We start from the raw sequence: 26,663 nt of genomic DNA on the forward strand, positions 1-26,663 counted from the left end.
AGAATAAACCACTTTGTACAAAGAACATGGTCTAGCCAGTCATATCAGTTACCTTTCTTATTAACAGTTACCTTTCTTATTAATGTGCTAAAATCCCCGGCGAAAGCAACTGAAGAGAAGACTGGCTCATCGAAGCCAAGCCATCCTGGAGGGTAAGGCGTGGTAGCAGGAGCAGGAGGCAGCGGTCCCCACTGCAGCCTCAGTCAAGATGCAGAGAGATAAATGCTGATGCTCACCCAGCCCGCATTCTTTTTATTTACTTAGGGGTGCCGGTCCGCGGAACGGTACTACCCATATTTAAGGTGAGTATCTCTATTTCAATCATTCTCATCTAGAAAGTCCCTCACAGATATGCCTAGAGGTTCGTTTGCATGGTGATTCCTGAGCCCATCAAGTTGGCAATCAATATTAGCTATGGTGTTAGCTTCATAATTTTACTGGACCTTGTACCTGCTATCAGAAACTTAGACTTCCAAGATCATGCCATTCATGACCCCAAAGCAAGGGGTTACATCTCTAAGTACACAGAAGTTCAAGTCCAATTAACTATCTTCCTTAAAAGGTAATAACAACGTAAGTGTGTGAGGACTCTCAGAAATATCTCAGCAAACATGCTACCAAAAACTGCAGGGCTTCAATCAAAGGACTTCTGTTCGTGCCTCCTAACTAGCTCCGAGTCATTCGCATCAGCATCACCGGCAAGGTCTTCAGTTGGGATCTTTCCCTGGCAGTGGACAGCAGGCCTCATATGTTAGATGGGACACTGCTGAATGAGAACGAAATCCTGACTGCTCTCAGCCTTTAGAGAGCACGGAGTCTACTGAGTAAACCCAGGCTCTCTCCTCTCATTGTATTTTTCCTGTCCTAGAGTTAAAGCCACAGCCCAGTTATTCTTGAAGTCTTGTGGATATGTGAGTGGCCACAGGTTACCAGCATCCCTCTTAACTGTGCCACTATCCATCAAAGCAGGGGATGGCTTTGCCTAGATATTGGAACGGCTCCAAATCACAACGCAAACCAGAAGTATATTCCTGCTGCATGTGCACCTTGCATGCCAAAGTGTGAGATCCCACAATTATTTTACCTTCTCTAGACTGAGGATCGAACCAAGGGCCTTGTTCATTTTAGGCAAGACCCCCCACCACCACTGCACTCTATCTCCTGATGTCTCTGACTTTCACTGTTTATTTTGAGATGTGCCTTCCTAAGCTGGTTAGCGTCTAACTTGCCAACTAGCCGAAGCAGGTCTTGAACTTCTGACCCTCTGTTCTTAGCCTCCAGAGTAGCTGGGATTACAGGCCTGAGCCAGCAGATCCAGATGAGTCAAATTACTGTCTCAGAGCAAATTTTGTATTTTGTAGATGTCTCATTTGCCATGAGGCTTCTTCTTGAGGTTAATGTAACACAAAACAGAAATTGCTTGCAGCTTCTCTCTGGTTGGGGGACATCTAACGGCAGGTCAGTTAGACGCTCCAACCAGCAATCACTTTTGCAAAAGATTGAAATTGGTTTTAAATGACTTTGAACATAATATACTTTTCTACAATTATGCACTGCAAATGTCAAACAAAACCTTTCCAGCAATTAATGCAGCACAAAACACCAAGAGCAATTACCTCTGAGATTTAGGTTTTTTTTTTTAATGAGAAATAAAAACACGCTATTTTATTGCTGCAGTTGCTCAATTATTCAGGAAAAAAAATCTCAATTTCTGAGGCTTTGGGAGGAAAAAGTCTCATTTCTTTTTGAGCACAGTGATACGTATTATATATGATTATGGGGATGCAGCTAGGGGTTCCCCATGGGAGGGAAGCATATCCCAATCCAGAAGTGAACTGCACTACAGGAGACCGGATATTATTTGATTAGTTTTTTTTTTTTTTAGTAAACAATTCCTTGCCAAATCTTCCCAGTGTTGAAAGCTCTTATCACCCTCTAAATTTTACTACACAGTTTTATAATTTCCCAACTTATATCCAAGGCAATAAATATTTTTAATATAGGAAGAGACTTGAGTTCAGAAAAACAAGGATCCCATGAGAGTAGAAAAAAAAAACTGTACATGAAAAAAGTTGTGGAAGAGGTCAAAGAAGCAGAAAGGGAGAAGTAAGTGCTGCCAAAGGCAAATGTGAGAGGGAGGGGTAGAGACGTGAAAAAGAGATAGATGGGCACACAAAGAAGAGATGAGGCAGGGGAAACAGAGAAGGCCAGGGTCGAGGGCACAGTCGTCTCTTTTTAAGTGCATTCAACTTGGAATTTGTGATAGCCGCTTTGATTTCTTTCCCACAAAGGGGGAAAAGATGGGCTGTACTCAGGCTTTGGGACTCTGGAAACGGTGAGCAATGACTGCCCTTTATCTCACAGTTGGGGTTTGCTGCTCTCGGATGCATCTATGACAGAGAAGAGGGAGGACATGATTGAGGATGAACTCATCTCGAGGTGGGGATGTTGACAGCAGCTGTGCCTTAACTCAGTGAGTCTTAAACGCCCTCCATTCCTGCTCAACATCAACCAAACGCCTCGAGGGAAGGGAGAGAGTGCAGAAGACGACCCAGGCCAGATAGACAGGGAATGCAAATAAAAATGTCAGACACCCAGACATCGAGGAGTGATACAGTTTTAGACGTGTGAGGAAGAGCCCTTTGCGGCAGAACTAACCAAACGTGCATGGGCGAGACTTGGAAAGTAAACAGTTAATTAGGAAATATATCGCAGTGGATTAAGAGGCTTTAAACATGGGGTGGGGAGCAGGACACAGTGATACAAAGTCAAAGGGGACAGTTCAGGGTAAAAGAGTTTAAAGCTGGTAAGAAGAGAGAGAGATTGGGGAGGCCAAATAAAACTAAGAAGGGATGAAACATCCATCAGAAAACACGACATTTGGTAAACTTATTTAAAAAGTCATAACAAATGATTTTTAATGGAGGTAGCCTATGTGGGAGGATAAAGCTGTTCCAGAAGCTGTAGGTTATAAATGACAGTCCCCGTGCAGGGGAAGGTTACCTTCCTCCCCGCCAGGAACCTACAGAGGGCTCCCTGTGGCTCCCAAAGCAATACAGGAAGTGTTCACTGCAGTTGGTTGCCCACCAGAACTAGATAGGAGACCCTATTGATTAAGGTACTACATGTTGTGGTCATAGCAACAGAGAGAGCAAGCTAGAAGTAAAATGGAAGCTTCCTCCCTGCTGGCCAGCCCAGAGGTTGGGCGAGAACTGTCAACAGTCTTACTCAGCTACCGACTGCGTGCTACACAACTGACCCACCACAGAAGACATATCTGGTGGCGCAATAGTGGCAACTCTGTCATAGGGGTGGCCAACCACTTTCTACTCAGAATTGAGACATGTTACGCAGGAAGGAATTCACATCTGATACTCAAAACCTGATAAAAAGCCTGAGGCAGTAGAAGCATCGGCGTGAGTGGGGAAGCTCCTGTTGGGTTTGCTAAATGGACATGATGTGCCTGTCTAATAAACTTCTAAATAATTATAGTCATCCTCATACATTAGTGCTGTTCTCAGCTTCAGGTAGAGAAGCTAGCCTCCTTTTTGCCGGGAGCAAAGGTAGCCACAGAGACTTGAGGAAAAGCGACAGCTGAAGGCTTGGGCATAAATGGGACATCTGTCTCCAGCGGAGTTCAGAGAACATTACGGAGGAGAGGGGAGAGAGCATGTAAGAGTCTCAGGACAGGGTAGAGTGTTGTGGAATGCTGCCTCCTAGGCATGGCGTGGCTGTGGCACTCGACACGTAGTTGGCTACCTATATAAACCTCACACAACTGAACCACGCAACATCTTGTCACGGCAAGGGAAGAGATTCATGAGGCCATACTTCTTCGGGAGGACTTAAAGGCATCTAGGAGTCTGTAATGAGGTCTGGTGCCCTCTTGAGGAAGAGACCAAGTCAGTCGTCCTCATCAGCTTAGAAAATGAAACCCAATATGGACAAGTTCAACAGAACCACCACATAGGGGCTGCGCATGCGTGCTTCAGCATTGCCAGGGCGTACATTTCATTTTCATTTTTTCAGGGTTAGCTAGGACAGGAGAGTCTCACAGGCCCTAAGGATTGAGTGATGGTTAGAGGCAGGGTGGGGGCATTGCCTCCAGTCATGGAGACACTGCTAAGGTTCTCACATGCCTTTTATAGGCATGTGAGGTAATTGATTTACCTCACACCACTGTTCCCTGTAAGCCTCCCTAATAAAGCTCATTGATTCATCAAAAAGGAAAAATGAAAATAGAAGGGGGGCTAGCTAGAACGAGAGGATCCCAGAGAGCCAGGTGTAAGAGGCATCGAAGGGGGAGATGAAAATGACCAAAATAAATTATAAAAATTTCATAACAAAAAACATTATTGAATATAAGGTAATTCAAGATACTAATAATAGGAAAGGAGATGTCGACTTCACAAATCACTCACAATGAGGTTGTACTTAGCGTAGTGCAGCTCGCGGATGACGTAGTAGAGACTTGCAACAACACTGCAGAGGTCAGCCCTGAATTTATCTGAGAAGAGGTCAATGCCTGGGAGGAGCTGGGTGACTTCGTACTGAGCATAGCTGCGTTCGGCTTTGGGATGTGGGAGGGTAGTGCGGAGCAGACTCTGGCAAAATGAAGAACGGGGAAATAAAGAGCCACGACTTCACCTGTACCAATGAAACAAACAAGCCCAAAACAGTACACGTACCATCTCCTGAAGGGCCTTGTGTGTGCTCTGTGCACTGCATTTTACAATAAATGGTGTTTATTAATATTATCATCATTACGGGTTCCAAATGCTGTTATCGCTCTGGGTGGGCTTTATAAATTCCATTATAATAGTACACTTACTGTTCTCAAAGAAAATATCATTATATTATCATTTGGTGAGACTTGTGTTGGGTGCTTCTGGTAAGTTCTATATAAATATCTCACTTAATTCTCAACTAACCTACTCTTAGAACAAAGAACTGCTAGTTCACAAATGGTATCATTATGGCTTAAGTAATTAACTTATATGAGTTTACACCATTAATGATGGAATAAAAAGATTCCAAGTCAATCTGGGCAGTGGCAGCACACGACTTTAATCCCAGGACTCAGGTGGCAGAGACGAGAGGATCTCTGTGAGTTCGAGGCCAGCCTAGTCTACAGAGCAAGTTCCAGGACACCAGGACAGGTTCCAAAGCTACAGGATAAACTCTGTCTCAAAAGTAAAAATGAAAAAAACCACTATGATATTTGACTATATCGAGATACCGAGTTATAGATGGGGGAGATTGTTGTAAGGAGGTGGCTCGTTTTCTGGCCACCCAGCAGCTCAGACCCAAAATAACCACACAGAAACTATATTATTTAAATCACTGCTTGGCCCATTAGCTCTAGCTTCTTATTTGCTAACTCTTACATCTTAATTTAACCCATTTCTAGTAATCTGTGTATCACCACGTGGCTGTGGCTTACTGGGTAAAGTTCCAGTGTCTGTCTCTGGCAGATCCATGCCTTCTCCCTCACTCCTCCTTCTTTCTCCCAGCATTCAGTCTAGTTTTCCCCGCCTACCTCTATTCCCTGTGCAGGCCCAAGACAGTTTCTTTATTAACCAATGGTATCCATAGCATACAGAGAGAAATCCCACATCAGGAGATGGTGACATGAAGCCCAAACCAGGCAGACATTTCAAACCAGTATATCTTATGCAGCTCATATGACCAGCAGTAAGTAACATGCTAGGACAACAAGATCTATTTATAAAACTAAATTTTGTATTTGGAAGTATTTCTTTGATTATCTTAATATGCAACTATTTGTTGAAGTCAAAACATGCTGAAATTATTTCAATGCGTATTTTCAAAAAATGTTTTTCAATTGGATCACTTATTAACATTATAAGACATCCAATTTTCAAAGATGAATACAGTTGTTAGAATTTTTAATCTCTTTTTAATTTGTCTGAGGACTAGCTGCCATTATGCTGGAAGGTGCCATGGAAGCTTCCAGGGAGCTAAGCACCCAATATCCCTAGCTCTGACACTTAAACTACAAGGATGACCTGGCATGGCACAATATATTCAAGGGTGGAATAGTGGCATCTGTATCTTGGCAGTAGCCAACAGCTCCCTAATTGTACTTAAGGCCTGCTCAATGAGGGGAAAATCAAAATTATGCCTCGTGCTGAAAACCTAATCAAATATCCAGAGCTGGTGAGGTAACGATCTAAGAGAAGAACCTACTGCTGCTTCTTGACAAAATTGGCATAATTCCAACCGCGTTATTCTTATCCTTACAGTCACGGGGAAGTATCACCCTCATCAAAGAAACTGCTCCTCGCAAAAGACAGAGACTGTTACATAAAACCACACCTCGTTGAAATGCAGAGAACGACTGGTCATGGGGTGCCAGTGGACACATCTACAACACAACCCTGCACATACACGTCGAGGAAGAGAGGGGCAGGAGGATGGCGAGAGCCAGAGGAGCAGGCACCCTGCTGTGAGACTGAATCCCTAGAAATGACAGGGAAGCAACACCCATGATGCTTCAACAGGCTGCCTAGTAGGACCAGAGCAAGAACAATGCCAACAGACAGGCTAACCTGGAAGGGGACGTCTCGCAGGATCCTACCTGTAGATAAAGAACTACGGGCAACTAAGAAATGCTGAGAGGAGCGGGAGAAACGGTCTTCCCCAAGGATGAGTCCAATTTGTTGTGATGAATCTAATTTGTTATCTAAAGCCAAGTGGTCAGTCCTGAAACCACATACATACTAATAACACTAAAGGGATAATAGGATATATATGTATGTGTGTGTGTGTGTGTGTGTGTACATATACACACACATATACATAATACAATATAAAATACAATATAAACAATATAAAATTATAAATACAGATAATTCTATCTTTAGGCATGTATGTGTAACAATAACAATTAAATAAAAAAGAAGCCATGAATTAAAGAGGTGCAGAGGGTATAATTTGGGAGAGACTGGTGCTAAGAAATGGATGGAGGAATACAATAAAAATTTGAAACTAATAAAAAAAACTTAACCAGCTTCTAAGATAAATCTCACAGGCTAATGCTTACTTTAGGTTAATAATGTAGTAACATTTAATATCACACTAAACAAAAAAATCAGCCATTTTTAATCGTACACTTTCTAGAACACAAACAGGCTAAACAAGCAGCTGAAGCTGCAGCAAGGGGTCAGAGCCAGGACGCCAATCCCAACGCTCTTCACGCCCCTCACTTCCCTTTCAAGCACACACACTGGATAGTAAGATAAACTTAAAGTCTGCCCTTAAATTTGAAGAAAGCTTTCCCAAAGGATTTATCTATCCAGAGTCTAGAAGCCATCCACTGACTGCGACACGCACAGCAAGGGTGTCTGTCCCATCCACCAGCACAGACAGGACCTCTGGTGGACCGCAAAGGCTCAGCTTACATCCTGACTCTCTGATGTCTCATGTTTCAGGTCAAAGCATCTTTCTTCTTTAGCGAGAAATCCTGAGGAGAGCAAGCACTTCTGTGGCCATCGATGAGTTTATCTCTTGCCTTCACTTTAGGACACTCTCCCATGCAGCCGAGCACGTGGCTCATTAATAGAGACGAGGTAAGCCCTGGGCAACCACGTGGGGAGTCAGGTAGACTGTCCCTACACTGACAACTAAGAAAGATCCCACTAAACACAGGAAACTCAGTTTCCCTATGGGTAAAGCCGTCCCCATTAGAGGAGAAAGGGGACAGAAAGGTGAGTGTTCTGTTTTAACAGGGACGGAAGGTGCTGGCCATGAGCAACCAAAGCAGGAAAAGATGAGCTCGTGGGTTTTGGTGCAGGTCATACTACTTTTTCCTTGTGATTTTTGTGCTCTGGATAAACCACGTCTGTTTATGACTACATAAATAGTAAACACACAGAAACCACTACCTGAAAAAGCAATGCAGACAAGATGCAAGAGTTAATTCTTTTCTTAACATTTGTGGTCTTGATAAACCTAAATAATTAAAAGAAAAACCAATTAGTAGAAAACCTACCAAGTTTTGATACGAATGTATTTGTAAATGGAACCCAGGAAACATTAGGGGACAAATATGTACAAGAAAACTTATGGAAAGTCAAGAAAAAATTTAAAAATTACCCTATATCCTACCACTGGTAACATTTTGGTTGATTTTCTTCTAGACTTTCTCTCTTATAGTCAGCCACACATAAAGAAACAAAAGCATATTCATATTAAGGGTAAAATTATGCCATAGACACTATATATTCAATATATATTATATAAGCCATGTTCCTATTCATGGACTTTAACTCTATAATTATTTTAAATAACTACAGTGTTTTATTGTATAGATGTATCATACATAGAAAAATCTCGATCTCAACTTGTTTTGTTCTTTCAATGCTAAGGTAAATGTGTTAAGTAAAAATATGGATGTTTATTTTATTAATCTCACCAGGTAACTCCATAGAAGTGCCAATCTTTTGGCAATAAAAAAGGAAGACTGAGAAGATTTTGCATGAGTATGGTTGAATAATCTCCCCCAAAGACTGGGGCCATTCACTACTCTGAGCCTTTCCAGCCAAAATGAAAATCAGGCCTCTCCACTAAGATTGTTTCCTCTTATGTCCCTTGGAGGAGTTTGTGTTTTCTTTATGCGATACTCACAACCTGCCTCTGCAGCTATAAACCAAATTATCTTCTCTTAAATCTTACTTAGATGAACACAAGCAGGCAGCTGGCTAGGCTGTAGTGACAACCAAGTCAATCTGAGCCCATCTGTGTGGGCGCCAGCACTGGGACTGCACTCAGGAGTGTCCTCTGCTCTGGGAATATGAGACTAGCTGAAGCCCCAGAGGACTCAGTCCCCTCTGGGGTCAGCTTGCAGCCAGGAGATGACTTTCTTGCTTGAAATCATGAGGTAATAATTTCAGAGGCTGAGGTGTCCTCAGCCATGATTGTCCCTTCCCAGGTGCCAATCTTCCCCTCTCTCCTTTTTAGGTCTTACTCCAAGTTCTACCAAGTCCTAAGTCTGCTGTACATGTATAAACATGTGTGTCCACAGGTATGCGTGTTTGAATATGTGAGTGTGTGTGTGTATCTATTTGGCTTTAGTCCGAGGACGAATGCCTTCCCGAGGGTACAAAGTCAAAACTGACAGACGGTCTTTCATGTTTAATACTTTTAGAGGAACCTATTACTTCCTCTACTTCCAAAAGTACGGGGATGTTGGGGCAGCTGGCCCAATCCCTGCGTTCAGGGGCGTGGCTGCCCCAGCGGAGTAGGATACCTCTTAAATAGGATCGGGGCACCGGAAGGAGCCAGTTTGCTCTCCCCTGAGTACCTTCTGCTCCGCTGGACCATTGGTTCTGTAAGTTCCCTTATTTCCCCTTGTATTAAAACTGATTTATTATAAAGGACTATCGTGGTTATTCCCTAACCCCTATAACCGCCGGTACCTTTACTGGTACACGGGTATCATGAAAGCCCAAAGAAGTTTTATCATTTAATGTGCCATACAGCTCACAATCCACCGTGGGGTTTTCCCCACCACACCCTACAGTGAACTAAGCAAGTGGCTGTGGAGAGGGCACCTCCCTCTCCTACTCCGGCCTCTGCAATTTCCTGCAGCTATTACGTGAGACTGCTAACTATATGCAAAGCATTGTGAAAAGCATTTATGTGTGGAAGGCTGACTCACTGCCTGAAAGACACTTGTACCCTAATCCCAAGAACCTGGGAAAACATTTCCTTTTCTGGCAAGAGACTATGCAGATGCAATCAGACTCAAGATCTTGAGAGGGGCTGGATATATCCACAATGGTCTTCACAGGGCAGTGGAGCTACAGCGGTTGTAACAGAAGGACTAGAAGGCGCCAGGAGCAGAGGGAAAGGTAAGGCTGGAAATAAATGTCAGAGAGAGCTGGGGAAAGAGTGAGGGAGAAGAGAGAAATAGTGGAGAGAGAGCAAGGTATTTGCAGACTCCTGATGTTCAAGCTTAAGGCGGGCCTGTGAGCAGCAGAACCAAGGGACAAGGGAGGGACAGACCCCACCCTGGTGTTTTCAGAGGATGCACAACTCCACCACACCTTGACTTTGGGACTTTGGAACTTCGTAACTGTACGATAATAAATGTCTCCATAGGGTTGGGGCTGTAGGTCAGTGGTCAGTACTTGCCTAGCACGTGAGAAGCCCTGGGTTAATCCTTAGCACCCCAAAGCAACAGAAATTTGTTTTGTTGTAAAAAAAAAAAAAAAAAAAAAAAAAAAAAAAAAAAAAAAAAAAAAAAAAACTGTGGCGGACTTGTTCCGGCAGCAGTGCTACGACCAGGTAATAGGCTGGGAGGCGTGCTGCGGCAGAACTCCCAGTAGCCTCAGTACGTGGGTACACTGGTGACGGGGTCTTTAACGAGGCACTCAAATGAAGACGAGGGCTGGGTCACAGATGGGCCCTATGAGAGGACGCAGAGAAAAGTGACCACCTGCAAGCATAAGGGAGGTCTCAAGGAGGCACCCGTCAACCTGTCAATCAGGAGTCCAGCCTCCAACACTATAATACAGCAAATGTCTGTCGCTTGAGGCTATCCATCCAAGCTACTGTTGTGGCCAAAATCTAGCTGGTACAGTGTGTTGTGTGAGTCTCCCCATCAGAGTCTATTCAAGAGGGCACTGCATCTCAGAGGACAAACAGCACACCGAGGACACGGGGCTCCTGGGAGTTCTCAAACTTGGCCTCAGTAGCCAGCCTGCGTGCTATGCTCCTGCCTCACATCAATGATTCCTGCATTCGCTGTTCATTACTAAAGTACAACTGAAAGGTGTCTCCATGCCCGGCATTGGGGATGCATCAATAAATAAAAAGAAGGTCTGTGCTCAGGTGGGACTCGCCTCCTGGGGGCAGAGATGTCACAGGAGGAGAGGACAGTCATAAGTAAAAATATCACAGCATGAAATTGCATTGCCCTATAGAGGGGCATAGCTGTAGAGGAAGTAATGGTGGTCAGTAGTTGGGGCATGGCTCGTCACTCATCCCATGCCGGGACTCACTGAGCTATCTTTGCGGTGATCACTGCCCCTTGCAGACACCCCCAAATGCCAAGCTTGGAAAGGAATTCTTCACTGTAGTCTTTGAAGCCAGGAGGTGAAGAGCTGCTGGCGGCACTGGGGAGGGAGGTGCCGAATTCTTTCCAGGTGTGCAACACATCTGGCTTCCTGAAGATGTCATCGAGGGCTTGGCACCAGCATTTAAAAGCAGCCCTAAGACAGAAACGGAACACTGAGTGACGTGTCCTCGGAGGCCAGTAATGAATGCAGCCTCTCGCCCCCTCCCCCCCAGATAAAAAGCAAGCGGACTGAGGATGAAACCACGGTGTTTGTTCCCTAGAGCGTCTGTCTCAGGTCGCGTCGTGGATAAAGCGAAGCAATGTCATATTACCGTAGAACTAACACGTAGGGAAGAAAATAGTTTTCCTGATTAAAATAAAAAACGAACAAACCAAAGTCCGTGTCTTCGCTGGCTTCTAAAGCGCTACCTTTTCTTATCTGCGAAGATGAGGAGACTTCCGAGGGAATGCAAGGACTGAACTTTAAGGCTTCTTTGATTGCTGGCTTGGAGAACATCTGTATTTTTAATCAAGGAAAAGAACAAATGTCAGTGCTAAGGAAAATATTTCCTTTAGATCAGCAAGAATATTTTCAACCGCATTATTTCTTAACTGTGTAGACGGCAGTGAGGAAAAACTTCAAGCTAATAATGTTTTCAAATGTCACACGCTATATATACCCAGAGAGAGAGCAAACGAGGTTCTGTTTGAACACTGGAGAACCGGAGATTGAGTCTAATGCCCCAGAAACACAGAGGCTCCGTGGAGAAGGTGCAGTGAAATCAGTCGTGCAGGCAGAGTTGGCTAATGAGACTTGTCGGGGAGTGAGGGGCGGCTGCAGACACAAGAATGAGGGGTGGCTGGAGTCTGACTTTCTACAGAGAAAGCACTGGGAGCCTCAAGCGGGAGGCAGTGCCTAAATTCTAGAGGCCCTAGGACGCCACCTGGAGAAGTGGAGATTGCACCGTGGCAGGCAGGAAGGTCCCGAGAGCTGGTTTTCAGCAGGGCTGACAATATTCTAGCAGGTCAGAGTTTTCATTCCCCTAGGTGGGAGTTGGGAGGGGAAGAGTAATTCTTATCCTGCATCTTCAGCTTTCTAATAAATGCATATATAATTGGGCTTGTCTGACCAGAAGAAACCAACAGACACGGCAGGAGCTTCTAATGAGAACAGCACTCTTTTCTAGAGGGCATCTCCGAGACCTAAGGCAGGGAGGGTTCCGTGAGCTGCCACTAAGCAAGTAACCACCAGGGATGCAGGATGCCCCACAGAAACTCGCCCCACAGTGATCAAGAAAAGAGAGATCCCTGTTCATGAGGTCCAATATCTAACTTTGTTTTATAAAGTTTTTAAATCTATTTTTGTCTGATTTCTAATTGCTCCGAGTTTTCCAGAAATATAACCATGGCAGCGTTTGGTTTTGTTCAGAACCAAATGTACAGCGGTGACAGAACGTAATTCACCAATGTAGCACACCTGTATAAATCTACACCCATCGTCATGGGGATTCCTCATTCAAGATGGCGGCAGCTGGCCTGTGGGCTTTGTTGTTTATATGTCAGACCACAGACTCTAATTATAGAGTCATTTTCTAGTCCTCCTTATTTTACCTTCACAGCTTTGTACTGAATTTTCAGAAATCATATATCGCAAAGAACATACGAATTCCAGGTTTTATTTTAGGAAATAAAGGGAGAAGGTTATGATGTTTGTTGCAAAGGGGGCTGTCCCTGGGCATACAGAATGTGTGAAGGACACACTGTCGGATTTTCTGAAAAGTCACATCTAAGAGAAAGATGTGACGAAGGAGGTTACCTAGGGCAGAGGGGTGGCCTACGCTCTTACAGCCAGGTGAGATCCAGCTGAGGCTGGAGACATCTTCTGTCTCTAGAACGTTCTATCACAGCCTAAAAGACTGGTGAATGGCCGGCACACTCAGGTTTCTTTCATCATTCTTAAAATTCTAAAACTCTCTTACTATGAGTGTTTGCGTGTTGGGGGTGCGGGGGTGCACATCCCATGCACACAAGTCAAGGTCAGAGTACACCTCAACTGTGGAGGTGGTCCTCTCCTTCCACCTTTCCATGGGTTCTGAGCCTGGAACTAAGGTCCCCACTCTTGAGCGACAAGCACTTTGACCGGCTGAGCGTCTCATCTTTACAACCCACATCCAATTTCAAAGGTAGCATTTCAGGACCAGAGGTAATCTCGTGCTAGCCCAGAAGGTCATGCTGACAGTTCGAGGCAAGTTAGCCTTACCAATAGTTTGGTGAAAGGAAGAAATCACCAGCCCCAGCTGTGAGTAGGGAAGCTTGCCCTTCTCCACGGAACTGAACACTCGGAAGTTCTCCTGAGAAAGGTCAGGGGGTATTGACATGTGCATCTCTTCTGTTCCCAGAGAGAACTCCACCTTCCCTGAAGAGAACTGTGCGTTGTTTATCCCTCCTCTTTCACCTAAAGGTGTGGGTGAAAAATGGGGACTGTTAAGTGGGCAAAGAGGGGAAAGACTTGGAGAGGCAGAGAAATGCCAAGGAAGAAGAAAGGGCCGGCTTCTGTATGCAGGTTGGCTTTTCTGCAGTCAGGGGGATTCACTTTTCTCATCCCTGGGGTCCAGGATGGATACTGAAGTCTGCAGCTATTCAAGAGGATGCCTCTGTACCTTTGTGTTTCAGGAAAGGCACTTCAGAGGGGCAACCAGCCAGGCTAAGACACTACAGAAGGACAGACAGATAGACGGGCAAAGGCAGCACAGAGGGGCAGCCAGCCAGGCTAAGGCAGTACAGAAGGACAGACAGACAGGCTAAGGCACTACGGAAGAACAGACAGACAGGCTAAGGCACTACGGAAGAACAGACAGGTTAAGGCAGCACAGAAGGACAGACAGACAGGCTAAGGCAGCACAGAAGGACAGACAGGCAGGCTAAGGCAGTACAGAAGGACAGACAGACAGGCTAAGGCACTACAGAAGAACAGACAGGCTAAGGCAGCACAGAAGGACAGACAGACAGGCTAAGGCAGCACAGAAGGACAGACAGGCAGGCTAAGGCAGTACAGAAGGACAGACAAAGACTGAGTTAGTATTAGGCTTCTTTTGCAAGCAGGAGGAAGTTAGTGGGTTTGAATCTGCCTTCTTAAAGATCATTTCCCTAGTTAAGATTTTAGTTCACCTCTGGGACTGAAGCCTCCTGGAAAGAAGAAACACGTATGTACCTCTGACCTGAAACAGGAAGAAAGGAATGGAGAAAATCTATCTTGTTAGAAGATCAGAGAACACTTGGAAAAAATCGGCCAGGGAAGCAATGTGAAGGAGCAGAGGGAGAAACCGGGATGAAGGCTGAAGTCAGTGACCTGAGGACTAGGGTAAAAATCCTGGGAATGTTTCCACATCAGGTGAGCCTCAGGATGAGCTGGGGGGACCATTCTGAGGAGCCATCTTTGATTGTCTAACTCGTGTCTCTATGCACCAATAATCTATCTAGAAATTGAAGGGCGTAACTATGCTATGGAGAATTAATTTAGCAGACTTCTCAGAACTCCCCAGCAAACTAGGTGGTCTGGCCAGTGAGTACCGATGTTGGTGCTACCAGCATGCTTTGTTTCAATGGGATCTAGAGATGAAACTCAGGTCCTGCTGCTTGTTTGACAAGCACTTTACCTGCTGAACTATCTCCCTAGCGCCCACACTTGGTCCTTATTTGCTCTCCTAACTGCTCTCCCTTGTGCCTTTTGCTGGCCCCCTTTCTCCCCTCCAAAGCCTCCCTTTTACCTTCATGCCACATACATTCTTGTCGTTCTTTCTCTCTCCCTCTCCCCAGTCCCTGTAAACAAGAGCTTATGGGTGCTTATTTTTCCATCCATCTATTTCTTTGGGACCGACACGTGGCATCTGGTAAAAGGTTCTGCTTGACTTGATATGAGTCGATCGTCTCCCAAAGGACAGCCAGTCATTATAGCTCTACCCCTGCAAAGAAAGCTCCAAGACCTCCGAGGCACGGAACCAAAATTTTAATAGATGCCACTTTCCTTTATGGCTATTCCGGGAAGTTGGCTCGTGGAGCAGAAAGTTAAAAGGCAGGTCGGGTGTCTTCGCTGGAATAAAGTGTATGAGGGAGATGGTGAGACAGGAGAAGGCATGTTTCGGGGAGGAGATTATGAGACCAGAACATTCTGCAGGGTGGTACCCCATGTAAGTACAGATCAAGGGACAGAGGATAAACCTTTACCTTGTGTCTCTGCGAGAAACAGCGAGAGCAGCTTCCTGCTGTGCCGCACTGATCTGTTATGATACTTGGACTTCTCCAGGGTCTCTCGAAAGCACCTCAAGGAATCTGCCACGTCCACGGGCACACAGACAAGTTCTTTGGCTCGTCTTTGCTCTGAAACAGAGAAGAGCGTTAGGGATGGAGGACAACACAAGCCAGCAAGTCACAAGACAGTTCTAGTTAAGAGACCTTCTTGGCCTGGACCCAGTCTGTAGCAGGCATCTGGTGAGTAGATAAATTTTGGTTTTTAGCGTATTTCAAGGTTCTTTATTTTTAGAGAAGAGTTTTAAATTTTTTTATTCTTTAAGAAATGCAAATAACTTTAGATCTTGCCAATTTTCCTAAAGAAGCCTCCTCCTTTTTCATAAAAAAAAAAAAATGAAACAATCTACCTCTTCAAAGCCCAGGTGCATCTGGAAACAGACGAAAGGAGGAAACAAAAAGTCTTGGAGACTGGCGGCTGATCTCAGAAGGGAAGGGAAGGGAAGGGAAAGGCAGGCCCTGAGAGAGGAGAAGCAGCAGCTGCTGCCTTGCATGGGGCTGGAGCTAATCAGGCTGGGACACCTGTCAGCAGGGGGCGCCCACGGGGAGCTGCTGCTAGGTCTCTGGGCAGTGAGGGTGGTCCAGGAATTGGACTGGGTTGCCAGTGGGCTGCACACTGACCAGATGAGGGCCAGAGAGAGTGGACTTGCAGGATTCTGTACTGAGTAGCTAAAGGATCTACTTTTTTAAATGAGCTGAACAAGGAGAAGCTTCCAGTAAAATTTTAAGGTCCTGACAACGTAGCCACCTCCTAGTTAATAGAACACTAAGAAGTTAAAGGATATGACCTCATCCTTAAGATGTGCCCATCTAGCTGATGAGATAAGTCACATTTGCAGAGGATCTGATTAAATGATTAAGATGAGGGAAATAAAGAAGGCAGAAAAGGGTACACTGATATCTCTCCGATTGACTCCTAAAAACAGTCATGAGAGACATAGACCAGTATTACCCTTATTTTACAGATGAGGAAGATAAGGCCTGGAGGGGCCCGCAAGATCAACATCATAGTCTGGAATCCAGAGGGCAGGGTGTTCCTGAGAACACAGAGTTATCTTGTGCTGGCTATGAGGATAGACAGATAGTAGGAAGCGTGCAGAGTTTAAGACAGTGAGCAGACTTGGCTCTCCTGTAGAACAAAAGGATCCACCCCAGTCCTGAAGCCTTCATTAAAGCAGTTATGTAGTGATATTTCATTTGTATTTTAATAAACAAAGCTTGCCTGAAGTTCAGAGAGTAAAACAGCTGCACTGGCCAGCCTTACAGACCAGGCAGTGGTGATACACACCTTTAATCCCAGTAGCCACACTAGTTTGCCAAAGAACCAGGCAGTAGTGGTGCACACCTTTAATCCCAGCCCAAGGAATATAAAATGGGAGGGGACTGCTCTCAGACACAGCCTCATTCTGATATTCCTGGAGGCAGGATTGTCATTTTGGACTGAAGTAGAGGTAAGAGCCAATATCTGGCTGTTTCACTTTTCTGACCTTCAGGTTGAACCCCAATTTCTGTCTCTGGGTTTTTATTAATCGTGCTATACAGTTGCCTTCATTTCCCCCAATGGAGAACCAGGGGCCTGCTTCCAGCAAAGACAGGCAGATGGTCTTAGAAAGGTAGGTACCAGCTGTGTTCACGCAGGAGCGTCATTGAGAGCGGCAGTGGCTAAGAGACTGTTTCTCCTACAGCATACGCGCTGTGTGACTTCTGTCGACTGAGGTTGGTGAAGTGGCTACCAGGAACTGGTGGAGGCAACAGAAGTGGCCAATGGCCTCCACGGTTAAAAGAATCATCAAGGGAGCCACCTCTGCCTCCATCCTTTCAGAGCAGGTTACGTACGGCCCACTCTGAGGAAAAGAAAGAATGGATGCCAGCCAGGAAGATTTGGAAAATATCCACCCAGTCCGTACAGCAGCGCCCGCCCACCCACCGAGACCTTCACTCTAACCATGCTCAGCTCCCCCTCCTTCAAGGCATCCATTTTCTCTATAGAATCATCCCCAACAGCGCATTTTGCTGTTACTTCTCCCATCTTTAAAAAAGAAAAAAAATTGCTCTCTTGACTGGTTTCCCCACAGGCTATCACCCAACTTCTCCATTCCATGTTATACCATAATTCCCTCCAAAAATTGTCTACACAATTAGCTCAGTGTTTCCCACCCATTCAGCGATTTAAGTCACTAAAATCAGGGTCTCCCCTCTCTGGAACAAAAGCCCCTCCCTACCTAACTGCTCACTCATTCTGGTTCTCTCAACCCAGCCTCTTGACCTTGGGACCCCAGCCCTCAGTCCTTGGACGTCTTTCTTCTCTTCTTAATTGACACTCACCCTCATAATGATCACCCCTGGTCTCAGGTTTAAATTCGATGTTCTGGTGGCTCCCAAACTTTTATCTCTGGTTCCAAACACCCCCAAAAGTCTCACTCATCTATCTAAAGGTCCACATTGTTTTAAGTGCAACAACTCAATCCTAACATGTCCCCAGCTGACATGATCCCAGCTGACTTCCTAAAACACACACATGCATACACACACGCTGACTCACATACTCATCTACTCCATCCCATCTTTCCCATCGACGTAGAAAATGTCTCCATTTTTATAGATGTGCAGCCAAAAGGTAGAATCGTCTTTAGCTCTTCTCCTTTCAGATCCCAAATCAAATCCATAGCAAGTCATAGAGAACTGCCCGTCAGAAAATACCTAAAGTCTTCCTTCTCTAGAGGATTCCTCTCCACTTCCACCATGTCTGGGCCTTGCTACCTCCTTTGGAATTAAAGCAATGACCTATGAATCGGCTTTCCCCTTTCTACCCTAGCCACGCCCACCATAGGCCCCACCACTGCAGCAAGCTTTCTCAAATGTAGTAGACTTTCCTTTGTTGGACTGCCAACTTCCCAATTACAACACAGAGACTTAATTATGAAAGTTTGACCTTTAGCTTGGCTTTTTCCCAATTAGCTCTTAGAAGTTAATTAGCCTGCTTCTAGTAATCTACATTTTGCCATATGGCTCAGTTACCTCACCTCTACCATATGTGTGACTTGCTCCACATCTTGCTGGTGTCTCATCTCTCTTCTTCCCAGAGCTCGCTCTTTCTCTCCTATTCTCTCCTGCCTGGCTATTGGCCATTCAGCTTCCTATTAAGAACCTATCTGACCTTATGGGAACTGACTCTGCCTGCTTCCTACTATTTTACCCTCCATTCCCCTCTACACCTGCCACGCTTCCTGTCCAGGGCTTAACACAACTGGCTCAATTAGGTCTGTAACATCCTTCTCTCCGATATCCTGTCTTGTTTCTAAATTTCTTGAGGCTATTGCTTAGTGGTTAGCTTCTCAGCGAGGTCTTTAATTATCACCCTACTTAAAAATGGAAGCATTTCCTGACTAACCACACATGACTGTGATCTTCTGACATGCCGTGTCTTACTTGCTTATCAGATTTCTCCACTAGGATGAAGTTCATTGAAGACAAAGTGTTTGTCCCTTTAGTCCAGCACTACATCTCTAGTATCTGCGACCTATTACATGATACAGCTTCAAAGAATTCTGTCAACAAATTAATGACCATGGGTCTTCAAAGCTGAATGGCTTGGGCGTGTTTTATAAATAATCTCTTTTGTAAGCTAATCTCAATTCCCCTGCCTCAGGTTCCCACTTCTGTATTCTCTTCAAAACACCCCATATTCCTCATACCCCACCTCTAACACCATACCCTTATTTACAACACCCTCAAGTTTATAGACTGTTAGTGATTTTTTTTTTTTGACCTTGCAAGAATTCATTAGCTTCTAGTTTTATCTTCTTCTGCTTGGAGACTGAGGTCAGAGAAAAAAGAAAAACAAATGCCTCAGTAAAGTCTGGCTGCCATAACAAAGTGCCATAGACTGCATGGCTTATAAGCAAAAATAAATAAATAAATAAAAACTTGCCTTTCACAGACGGGGAAGTTGGGAATCTTAGACCAAGGTGCTAACATGCTTAGGTTCTGGTGAGGACCCTCACTTCTGATTGCTGACAGCTACCTTCAAATGGCACCCTTTCCACACCACAAAAGGAGGCCTAGAGCACTCTCCTCTGCTTCCTTCAAAGAACACAATCCCACTCATGAGGACTCTACCCTCACGACCTACTCACCTCTAAAAGGCCCCCCTTCTAATATCATATTGGGACTACAATTTCAGCACATGAATTTTGAAGGGTCAGAAGCATTTGGCCCATATGATCCAAGAGAAAGGAAGAAAGCTAAAAGAACATTCACATATTAGTGAGAGACCCACTCATGAAATAGCAACAAGACCTGAGCAACTCCAACACTAATTAACATTCCCAATGCTTGGGCTCCATCCATTGATGATGAGCTATAGAAAATTAATGACAGTTGACATGGGGGGAGGAGAGACTGAGTCTTCCCTAGGACTACTCCCCCCATCAGCCCTAAGAACATATAATACATACAAGCAATACTAAATGACTCAATGGGTTGTACTTATATATTTATTCATTTATATATGTATGTGTGTGTATAACAATAATAACTAAAGGAAAAACATAAACTTAGGAGAGGGGGATAGAGAAGGAGTTGGAGGGGAAGTGATGTAACATTGTAATTTTTAAAATAAACAAAATAATATGAGAGTTTGTAGTGATGAGCAGCGGGCCGCTTCCCGCCGCCTGTCTCTCGGCCACCTGGCTAGCTTATGCCCCGAAATAACAACACACAAATTGTATTCTTTTAAACACTGCTTGGCCCATTAGTTTCAGCCTCTTACTCACAACTTGATTAACCCATATCTAATATTCTGTGTAGCACCACGAAGTGGTGCCTTACCGGGAAGATCCTAGCGTACGTCCATCTTGGGCCGGAGCTTCATGGCATCTGACCCAGAGAGGAGAGGCTTAGCGATTGTCTGAGCCATCTGCCTCACTTCCTTCTTCCTGTTCTGTCTACTCCACCCACCTAAGAGCTGGCCTATCAAATGGGCCAAGGGAGTTTCTTTATTAACTAACCAATGAAATCATCAGATAAGATAGCAGACACACCCACATCAAGAGTTACTCTCTCTGGGCTTAGTTTTAAAATATCCATTAAAATGTGTTGATAGCATTCACCTCGGAGAGTTACTGCCTTAACCTGCGTGTCCAGTGTCTGGGAAGGTGTCTGTTCTAGGGCAAGCATTTGCTATATGGAGACCCCCATCACCACTGCTACTTACTCAGTTTCTAAAACAGGCTTGTAGCATATCACAACACTTTTCCACAGGATGGTCGTCCCACAAGCTCCCATCACCTGATGGCATAGGCATCTTTGTTTACTGCTGGCACAGCAACGAAATCGCCCAGCCACCCCCTTCTCCTAGTGTATCCCTGTCATGAGGTGTCACATGGCTGTATATGGAGCGCTGGTGTGCACGGGGCACCATGTCAGGCACTGGAGAAATACAACCGAACAGACCATGAAGTTGGCTCTCACGCAACTGCCATTCCAGGCTAAACCTTAAAAATGTGTTTAAAATAAATGATCTGAATGAGACCACCCTGCTGCTCGTGTGTCTTTATGGGACCTCTATTGATAGTTGAAGCCTCTTTGTATTCTCCTAAACTGTTTTTCTTTCTTTTTTATTTCCCTTTTCCTTTCTTCAGAGTTTTAGCACACCCTTTTCCCTTGTGACCTAATTAGGGTTCTGGTGCTGTAGCTATCTCTGTCTCCATGAGATACAACAAAGAAGAACAGAAACATCGTGAGCTCCGGGCTGACCCCCATGGACCTATATCAAGAGGATTACACTCTGAAATTTTCCATTAATCATTCCAGAAAGTATTTCAAAGTCAGTAATAGTATTTCACTAGTTAGAAGTCAATAAGGAGGAAGAGTCGGGTAGAAGGTGGGCTACTGTGTATTTGACTGTAGCCACGTAGCAAGGAAATGCTAATCAGACCCAAGGAGGAACCTAGAGAGGAAGATAAGTCTGCTTTCCACAAGGTTGACCACACCCACCCACCCCAATGCCCAAAGACATGAGTGAAACACACCCTGCCAAGGGCTAAATATTCCAGCCCACCTAAGGACAGACTAGCCCTAGCAGAGAATTTAAATATCCAGTCAGTTCAAGACTCAAGATAGAGGTCCTCCACCAAATGTAAAAAAGTTTCATTAAAAGGAGTATCTAAGGTTATCTCCCAGATAGAGCTTGATGAGCAGGTAAGCTACTCATCCATACAAGAATAACCTATAAAAATGAGTTAATCTCACTTCTGCAAATCCTGCTGAGATTATGCCAAATTACATATGCATTATTAAATAGTTGATGGAAGAATAGGATGCTGTTAAGGAATGAGAACACCACGTGTTTCTAGGCTCTGGGGCATCACAGTACCTGCTGTGAAGAACTGAAAGCATTGCCACCAAATGTTTTTCTGCCACAAGAAATTCTGAGGTCCTAAAGCAATGATCTGGTGTGGAACCTGTCACGAGTGGACACTGGCTTATAAAAAAAAATACAAGCATGTCATAGAGACATACCCAAGGCCCAATATAGTTATAAACATGTTCATGAGCTGAGTTGAGGATACTGAGACAATTTCATCATCTTAAACCCAAAAGCATAGATGTTTCTAATTACACAGGTCCCAGATTCTTACAAAGAGGTTCAAGAAGCTAATATTCATAAAACATCTGTGCAAAAATCAATGTGTAGCTGTAAATCTCTTTGGGGGTGAGGGGTACTGTAATTAATACATGAAACTCAGGGACGGAGAGATGGATCAGCAGCTAAGAGCACTTGTTTTTGCAGAGGCCCTGGATTCGATTCCTAGCACACATAAAGGGGCTCACAATCGTCTTTAACTCTGGTTTTCAGGTTATCTGAGACCTTCTGCATGCCTCCCTGGGCACCAGGAATACACAGGGTACACAAACATACATGCAGGCAAAATAATCCTACATATAAAACAAATAAATCTTTAAAAAGTTAGAAATAAATTAACTAATGAGCCTAATAATGCCCCCTAGCACAAAGCATATGGTAGATGCACATGTAGTCTGCCAAGGCTATGCTCACCCCATGCCTACCAGACAAACTCCCCAGACTGCAGCATCGGAGTCCTGTTTCCTGGCACAGGTGTGTCAAAGTGTGACATCAGCTCAGTATCCAGCCTTACGAAATGCAGACACAGAGGAAATAAGAAGACCTTTCTTAGGGTGAGCCTGCGAGATGCAGGAGTGACCTGTCACTGTTGGACAGCCACACCATGGTTGACTCACATTGCTTCCTAAATGTGATAGATGTCCTCGGGTCTATATTCCACAGAGCTCTCCTTTACTCCAACCACCACCAATATATAATGGCTTAACAGTTCTCCAAACCAGTGTACTATGAATGTCACATTGGTACATCTAATCACCTAACCAATACCTCTCCCCAGGCATCCACCAGTCATCTGCCCCACGCCTGTCCGTGGGTATCCACCAGCCACCCGCCCCACGCCTGTCCGTGGGTATCCACCAGCCACCCGCCCCACGCCTGTCCGTGGGTATCCACCAGTCATCTACCCCATGGCTGTCCGTGGGTATCCACCAGCTACCCGCCCCACGCCTGTCCGTGGGTATCCACCAGCCATCTGCCCCACGCCTGTCCTGGGCCATCCAGGCAAACTCAGGATCGCAATAGCACCCCTTTCCTCTGACCTGGGCCTCCTTTCACTGGTTTCCTGTCTGGATGAAGACACCATTATCCTCCCAGGCACCTGATGCAAACCCCATGACAACGGGAGCTCCTTCCATCCTCTTCTGCCCCCCATGCCTAGTCAGAATAGAATGAAGTCCCGTGGCCTCCCTTGCCCCTTTGTTCATGTCTGTTCCCTCTCTGCTGTAACTGCGCAGCTGCAGGCCTCCGTTTCTACACAAGCCAGGAGCAGGGACTCTGGCTTCCACGTGGCCTCCTTTGAACCTATTCCCCATGTTGCCCTAGAAGTCTTGGAAGAGGACGAACGAGATCACTTGACTCTTTCCTGCTTGCATCGCTTTGCCTGGCTCCCCTCTACTCCCCAGTTAAAGCTGGGCCCTTCATCTCGCTGGCTGAGGTATTTTACTGCCTACTTCCTAACAACCTTGCTGACCTTTTGCCTTTCTGCAGTCCCTCAAAGGTGAATGCGAGCTACACACCACCACAGTTTATAGCAACAGAGAAAGGAATAATAGTATCAATTACAATCCCCACTTTATCCCTTTGGACAGACCATAACTCCTTTGGTGAATCAGTGATCTCATTCATCTGTGTATTCTCGGGACCTTCTGACGGCATCTATACATATATACATATACATATATTAGCACATGCTCAGTAAGTGTTTACTGAACGACTGGATGGCTGGAGGGCCGACTCTGCAAATGGCTGAAGGACGAATGGCATATCCACACATGCAGGAAACTAGGAGATAAATGGTAAGTGAAAGGATTGCAAAGTCCCGAAGACTATGCTCCTTTCCTGACCCAGAAACGTGGGTACCTGAGAAGCACAACACAGTACAGTCTTCACTTCATCTGTTTCTTTAAAGAACTGGCGTGAGGTGGGCTCTCTGGACACTGTGAATATGTGTTGCTTTGTCCTATGGCAAGGCAGGAGAGAGCCAGGCAGGAAATCCAAGCAGAGATACAGGAGAAAAATGGGCGGAGTCTGGGAGACACCACCCAGCCACCCAAGAAACAACACGCCAGAGCACACGGGTAAGCCACGGGCCATGTAGCAAGATGCAGATTAATAGAAGTGGGTTAATTTAAATGTAATAGGCCTGAGCCATTGGCTAAATATGCTGTAGGCAGTCTTGCAGCCAATGGTTACCTGCCCACTGGAGCGTGGCCTCCTATACTATATATGCCAATGTAGAGCATGTGTCTGGCCTCTTTCCCAGCTGTGGGATTCGGTTTCTGATCTCCGTTCAAGCAGACGATTCTGATTTGTAAGTCTACCCCTAAATAAATAACCGTCTATTTCTCAATTCTGAGCTAGTGTGGGATTTCTTTTAAGCGGCCCTCTTCATAAATATTTATAATTAATATTAAGCCTCAGAGTGGTTATTTTAAAAGCGGCTGCAGGAATGGGTGAGACGAAAAGCCCCGAATTACAGAGAACCATTTGTTTAAGCATGACGATACAATTAGATTTGTTTGGGTTTAATTTATTTTTATCTGTGTGCAAGCACATACATGAGTCTATGCCACATGTATGCAGACACCCAGAGAGTACTGTGTTGTAGCTGGGCTGCCTGGGGCTGGAATCACGGGCAGTTACACGTGACACAATGTGGGTGCTGGGAACCGATGGCATGGCCTCTGGGACCACACGAGCGCTCCTGATGAGCCACCTCTTCAGCCCCTCTATTTCCATCTTACTCTGTTGCCTCATTTCTAGAAGCTGTCCTGGCAGAAACGTTCTGGAAGCCTCTTCAGCTAAAAGCAAGTAAGTCAAGGTACACCGGAGCCCTCTCCAGCTCTCTGACCACTCCAACCACTAACCACGGCACAGTCAGTAGGACCCTGCACACTAAAGAAGGAAATGGAAGCTATTTTCAGAATCAAATCGGTAAACCAAACAGGAAAAAAAAAGTTAAGAAAAAAATGAGTTCCCCAGAAGGGAAAGACAGAAAAATGTATAAAGTAGACTTTTCTCCTCAATTCTCCTTTCCCTTCCATTTCCTTTCAGCTTCTAAAGTTTTTTAAACCTATAAAAGTGTTTAATCATCTTTGCAGGACATTTATAGCAATATAAAATGATAAGTATCAAATGATTTATTTCCAAGTAAACCTGAAAAATAGATTTGGCTCACCCTGTGGCACACGACGGCGAACCTTAAAGAAAACTGAGGTCCCAGTTCAAACCAGGTCTAACCTGAAAGGATGAGCATCTTCAGCACATCAGAGCTGCCTTCTAGATCTGCCAGGGTCTTGGGTGAAGCAGGGTCAATCGTGAGCTGCTTCCCAATGAAGTTCCGGCAAGTTATCTTAAAAAGATGAGGACAAAGACACTTAGGCATGCGTAGTGTAACGTCTGGCTGACTTGAAATGTTTGTCTCAGTCTCTGCCAAAATAGATGTGAGACAGTCCTACAAGTAAAAGCTGGTTGAGCAGCACTCAGCCGTGAGGACTTTGGGGAAAACACGGCTATATAATTTTTCTCATATTTCTCTTGTACACAGCACAGCTGGGAGAACATTGGGGAAATTATATGCAGCAATTAGAATATGATTTTCTGATAGTCTATAAATTCGCTGATCTAAATATATATTCCATTATGTGAACTGAAGCACATTTCAAATACAGGCTTGTTTTCCAAAGGCAGATTTAGTTCTAGCCTACTCATAATTAATGCAATTTTAACTTCCCTGATGAAGTTTTTCAAAACTAATTGCTTCTATACTATTTGGACAAATTCTTGAACAGATGTTTGAGTTCTCAAATTATAAAATATGTGAAAACAGAGAAGTGTTTAGATGAAGGAAAATTCTTTTAAAGAGTCTAAGACCCTGTTCCCTCCATGTCTCTCCTCAGAGCCCCTGGTCTAACCCCAACCAGTCACTCAAGGCCCAGCTGCCTCTCGGTTCAGTCTGGTGAAAATGCATCTTCGGTGTCCCTTGAGGCCTTTCCATAATGAGATGAAAACAGAGGCTGACAAGATGCAAATTCCTTCCTGCAATTTAACAAAGCACGCCAGGATGCTCCATCCTTTCCCCAGTTCCTTTAAATAAATCTTTATTGAACTCCAGTGTGTCACGCGCTGTTTCATACTGAAGGGATGACGTAGCGGCAGAGAACAAAACAAACAGAAATTCCTATTCTGAAGGACGATGTTTCAGTGGGTTCCAAGAAGAAACACAATGCTGAGATACATAAAGGAGCATGTTAAAGAGTTTTAGCTGCTATGGAGGAATGGCGCAGACAGACACATGGTTTTAAATACGGGAGAGAAGGGAAGGTTCAGCCAAGACTATGAAAGGGGAAGGGAAATAAGCGTGGGCGTGTGGAGGGAAGCTCACACCACACAAAAGTAATAACAGATGCAATGACCCTGAGGTGAGAAGTCTCAAGGATAACGTAGTTAACACCTGCAGTGACAGATGCGTATGGTCTAAGGTATCTGTAATCCCAACTCTCAAGAGGCAGACCCTGAAGGACTGCTATAAAGTCAAGGCCGACCTAGTCTGCACAGTGAGTTCCAAGCCAGCCGCAGCTGTATAGACCCTGGCTCATGGATATCCATATAAAAATAAAGTTTAAAGAT

General features: G+C 44.9%; 1 protein-coding gene across 1 annotated transcript in view; it reads right to left on the bottom strand.

The window, feature by feature from the left end:
* The window catches only part of Cfap54 (cilia and flagella associated protein 54), a 281,209-nt gene that overhangs the window by 123,627 nt on the left and 130,919 nt on the right, over positions 1-26,663 (bottom strand). The window contains exons 39-45 of the mRNA XM_038314435.1: positions 25,275-25,386; positions 15,308-15,460; positions 13,344-13,538; positions 11,513-11,600; positions 11,028-11,237; positions 7,908-7,974; positions 4,422-4,604 (exon numbers count right to left, since the gene is read on the bottom strand). Of these exons, the coding sequence (XP_038170363.1) occupies positions 4,422-4,604; positions 7,908-7,974; positions 11,028-11,237; positions 11,513-11,600; positions 13,344-13,538; positions 15,308-15,460; positions 25,275-25,386 (1,008 nt within the window). The remainder of the gene's footprint in view (positions 1-4,421; positions 4,605-7,907; positions 7,975-11,027; positions 11,238-11,512; positions 11,601-13,343; positions 13,539-15,307; positions 15,461-25,274; positions 25,387-26,663) is intronic.

This window comes from Arvicola amphibius, chromosome 17 (assembly GCF_903992535.2).
Source record: "Arvicola amphibius chromosome 17, mArvAmp1.2, whole genome shotgun sequence".
NCBI classification, from domain to species: domain Eukaryota; kingdom Metazoa; phylum Chordata; class Mammalia; order Rodentia; family Cricetidae; genus Arvicola; species Arvicola amphibius.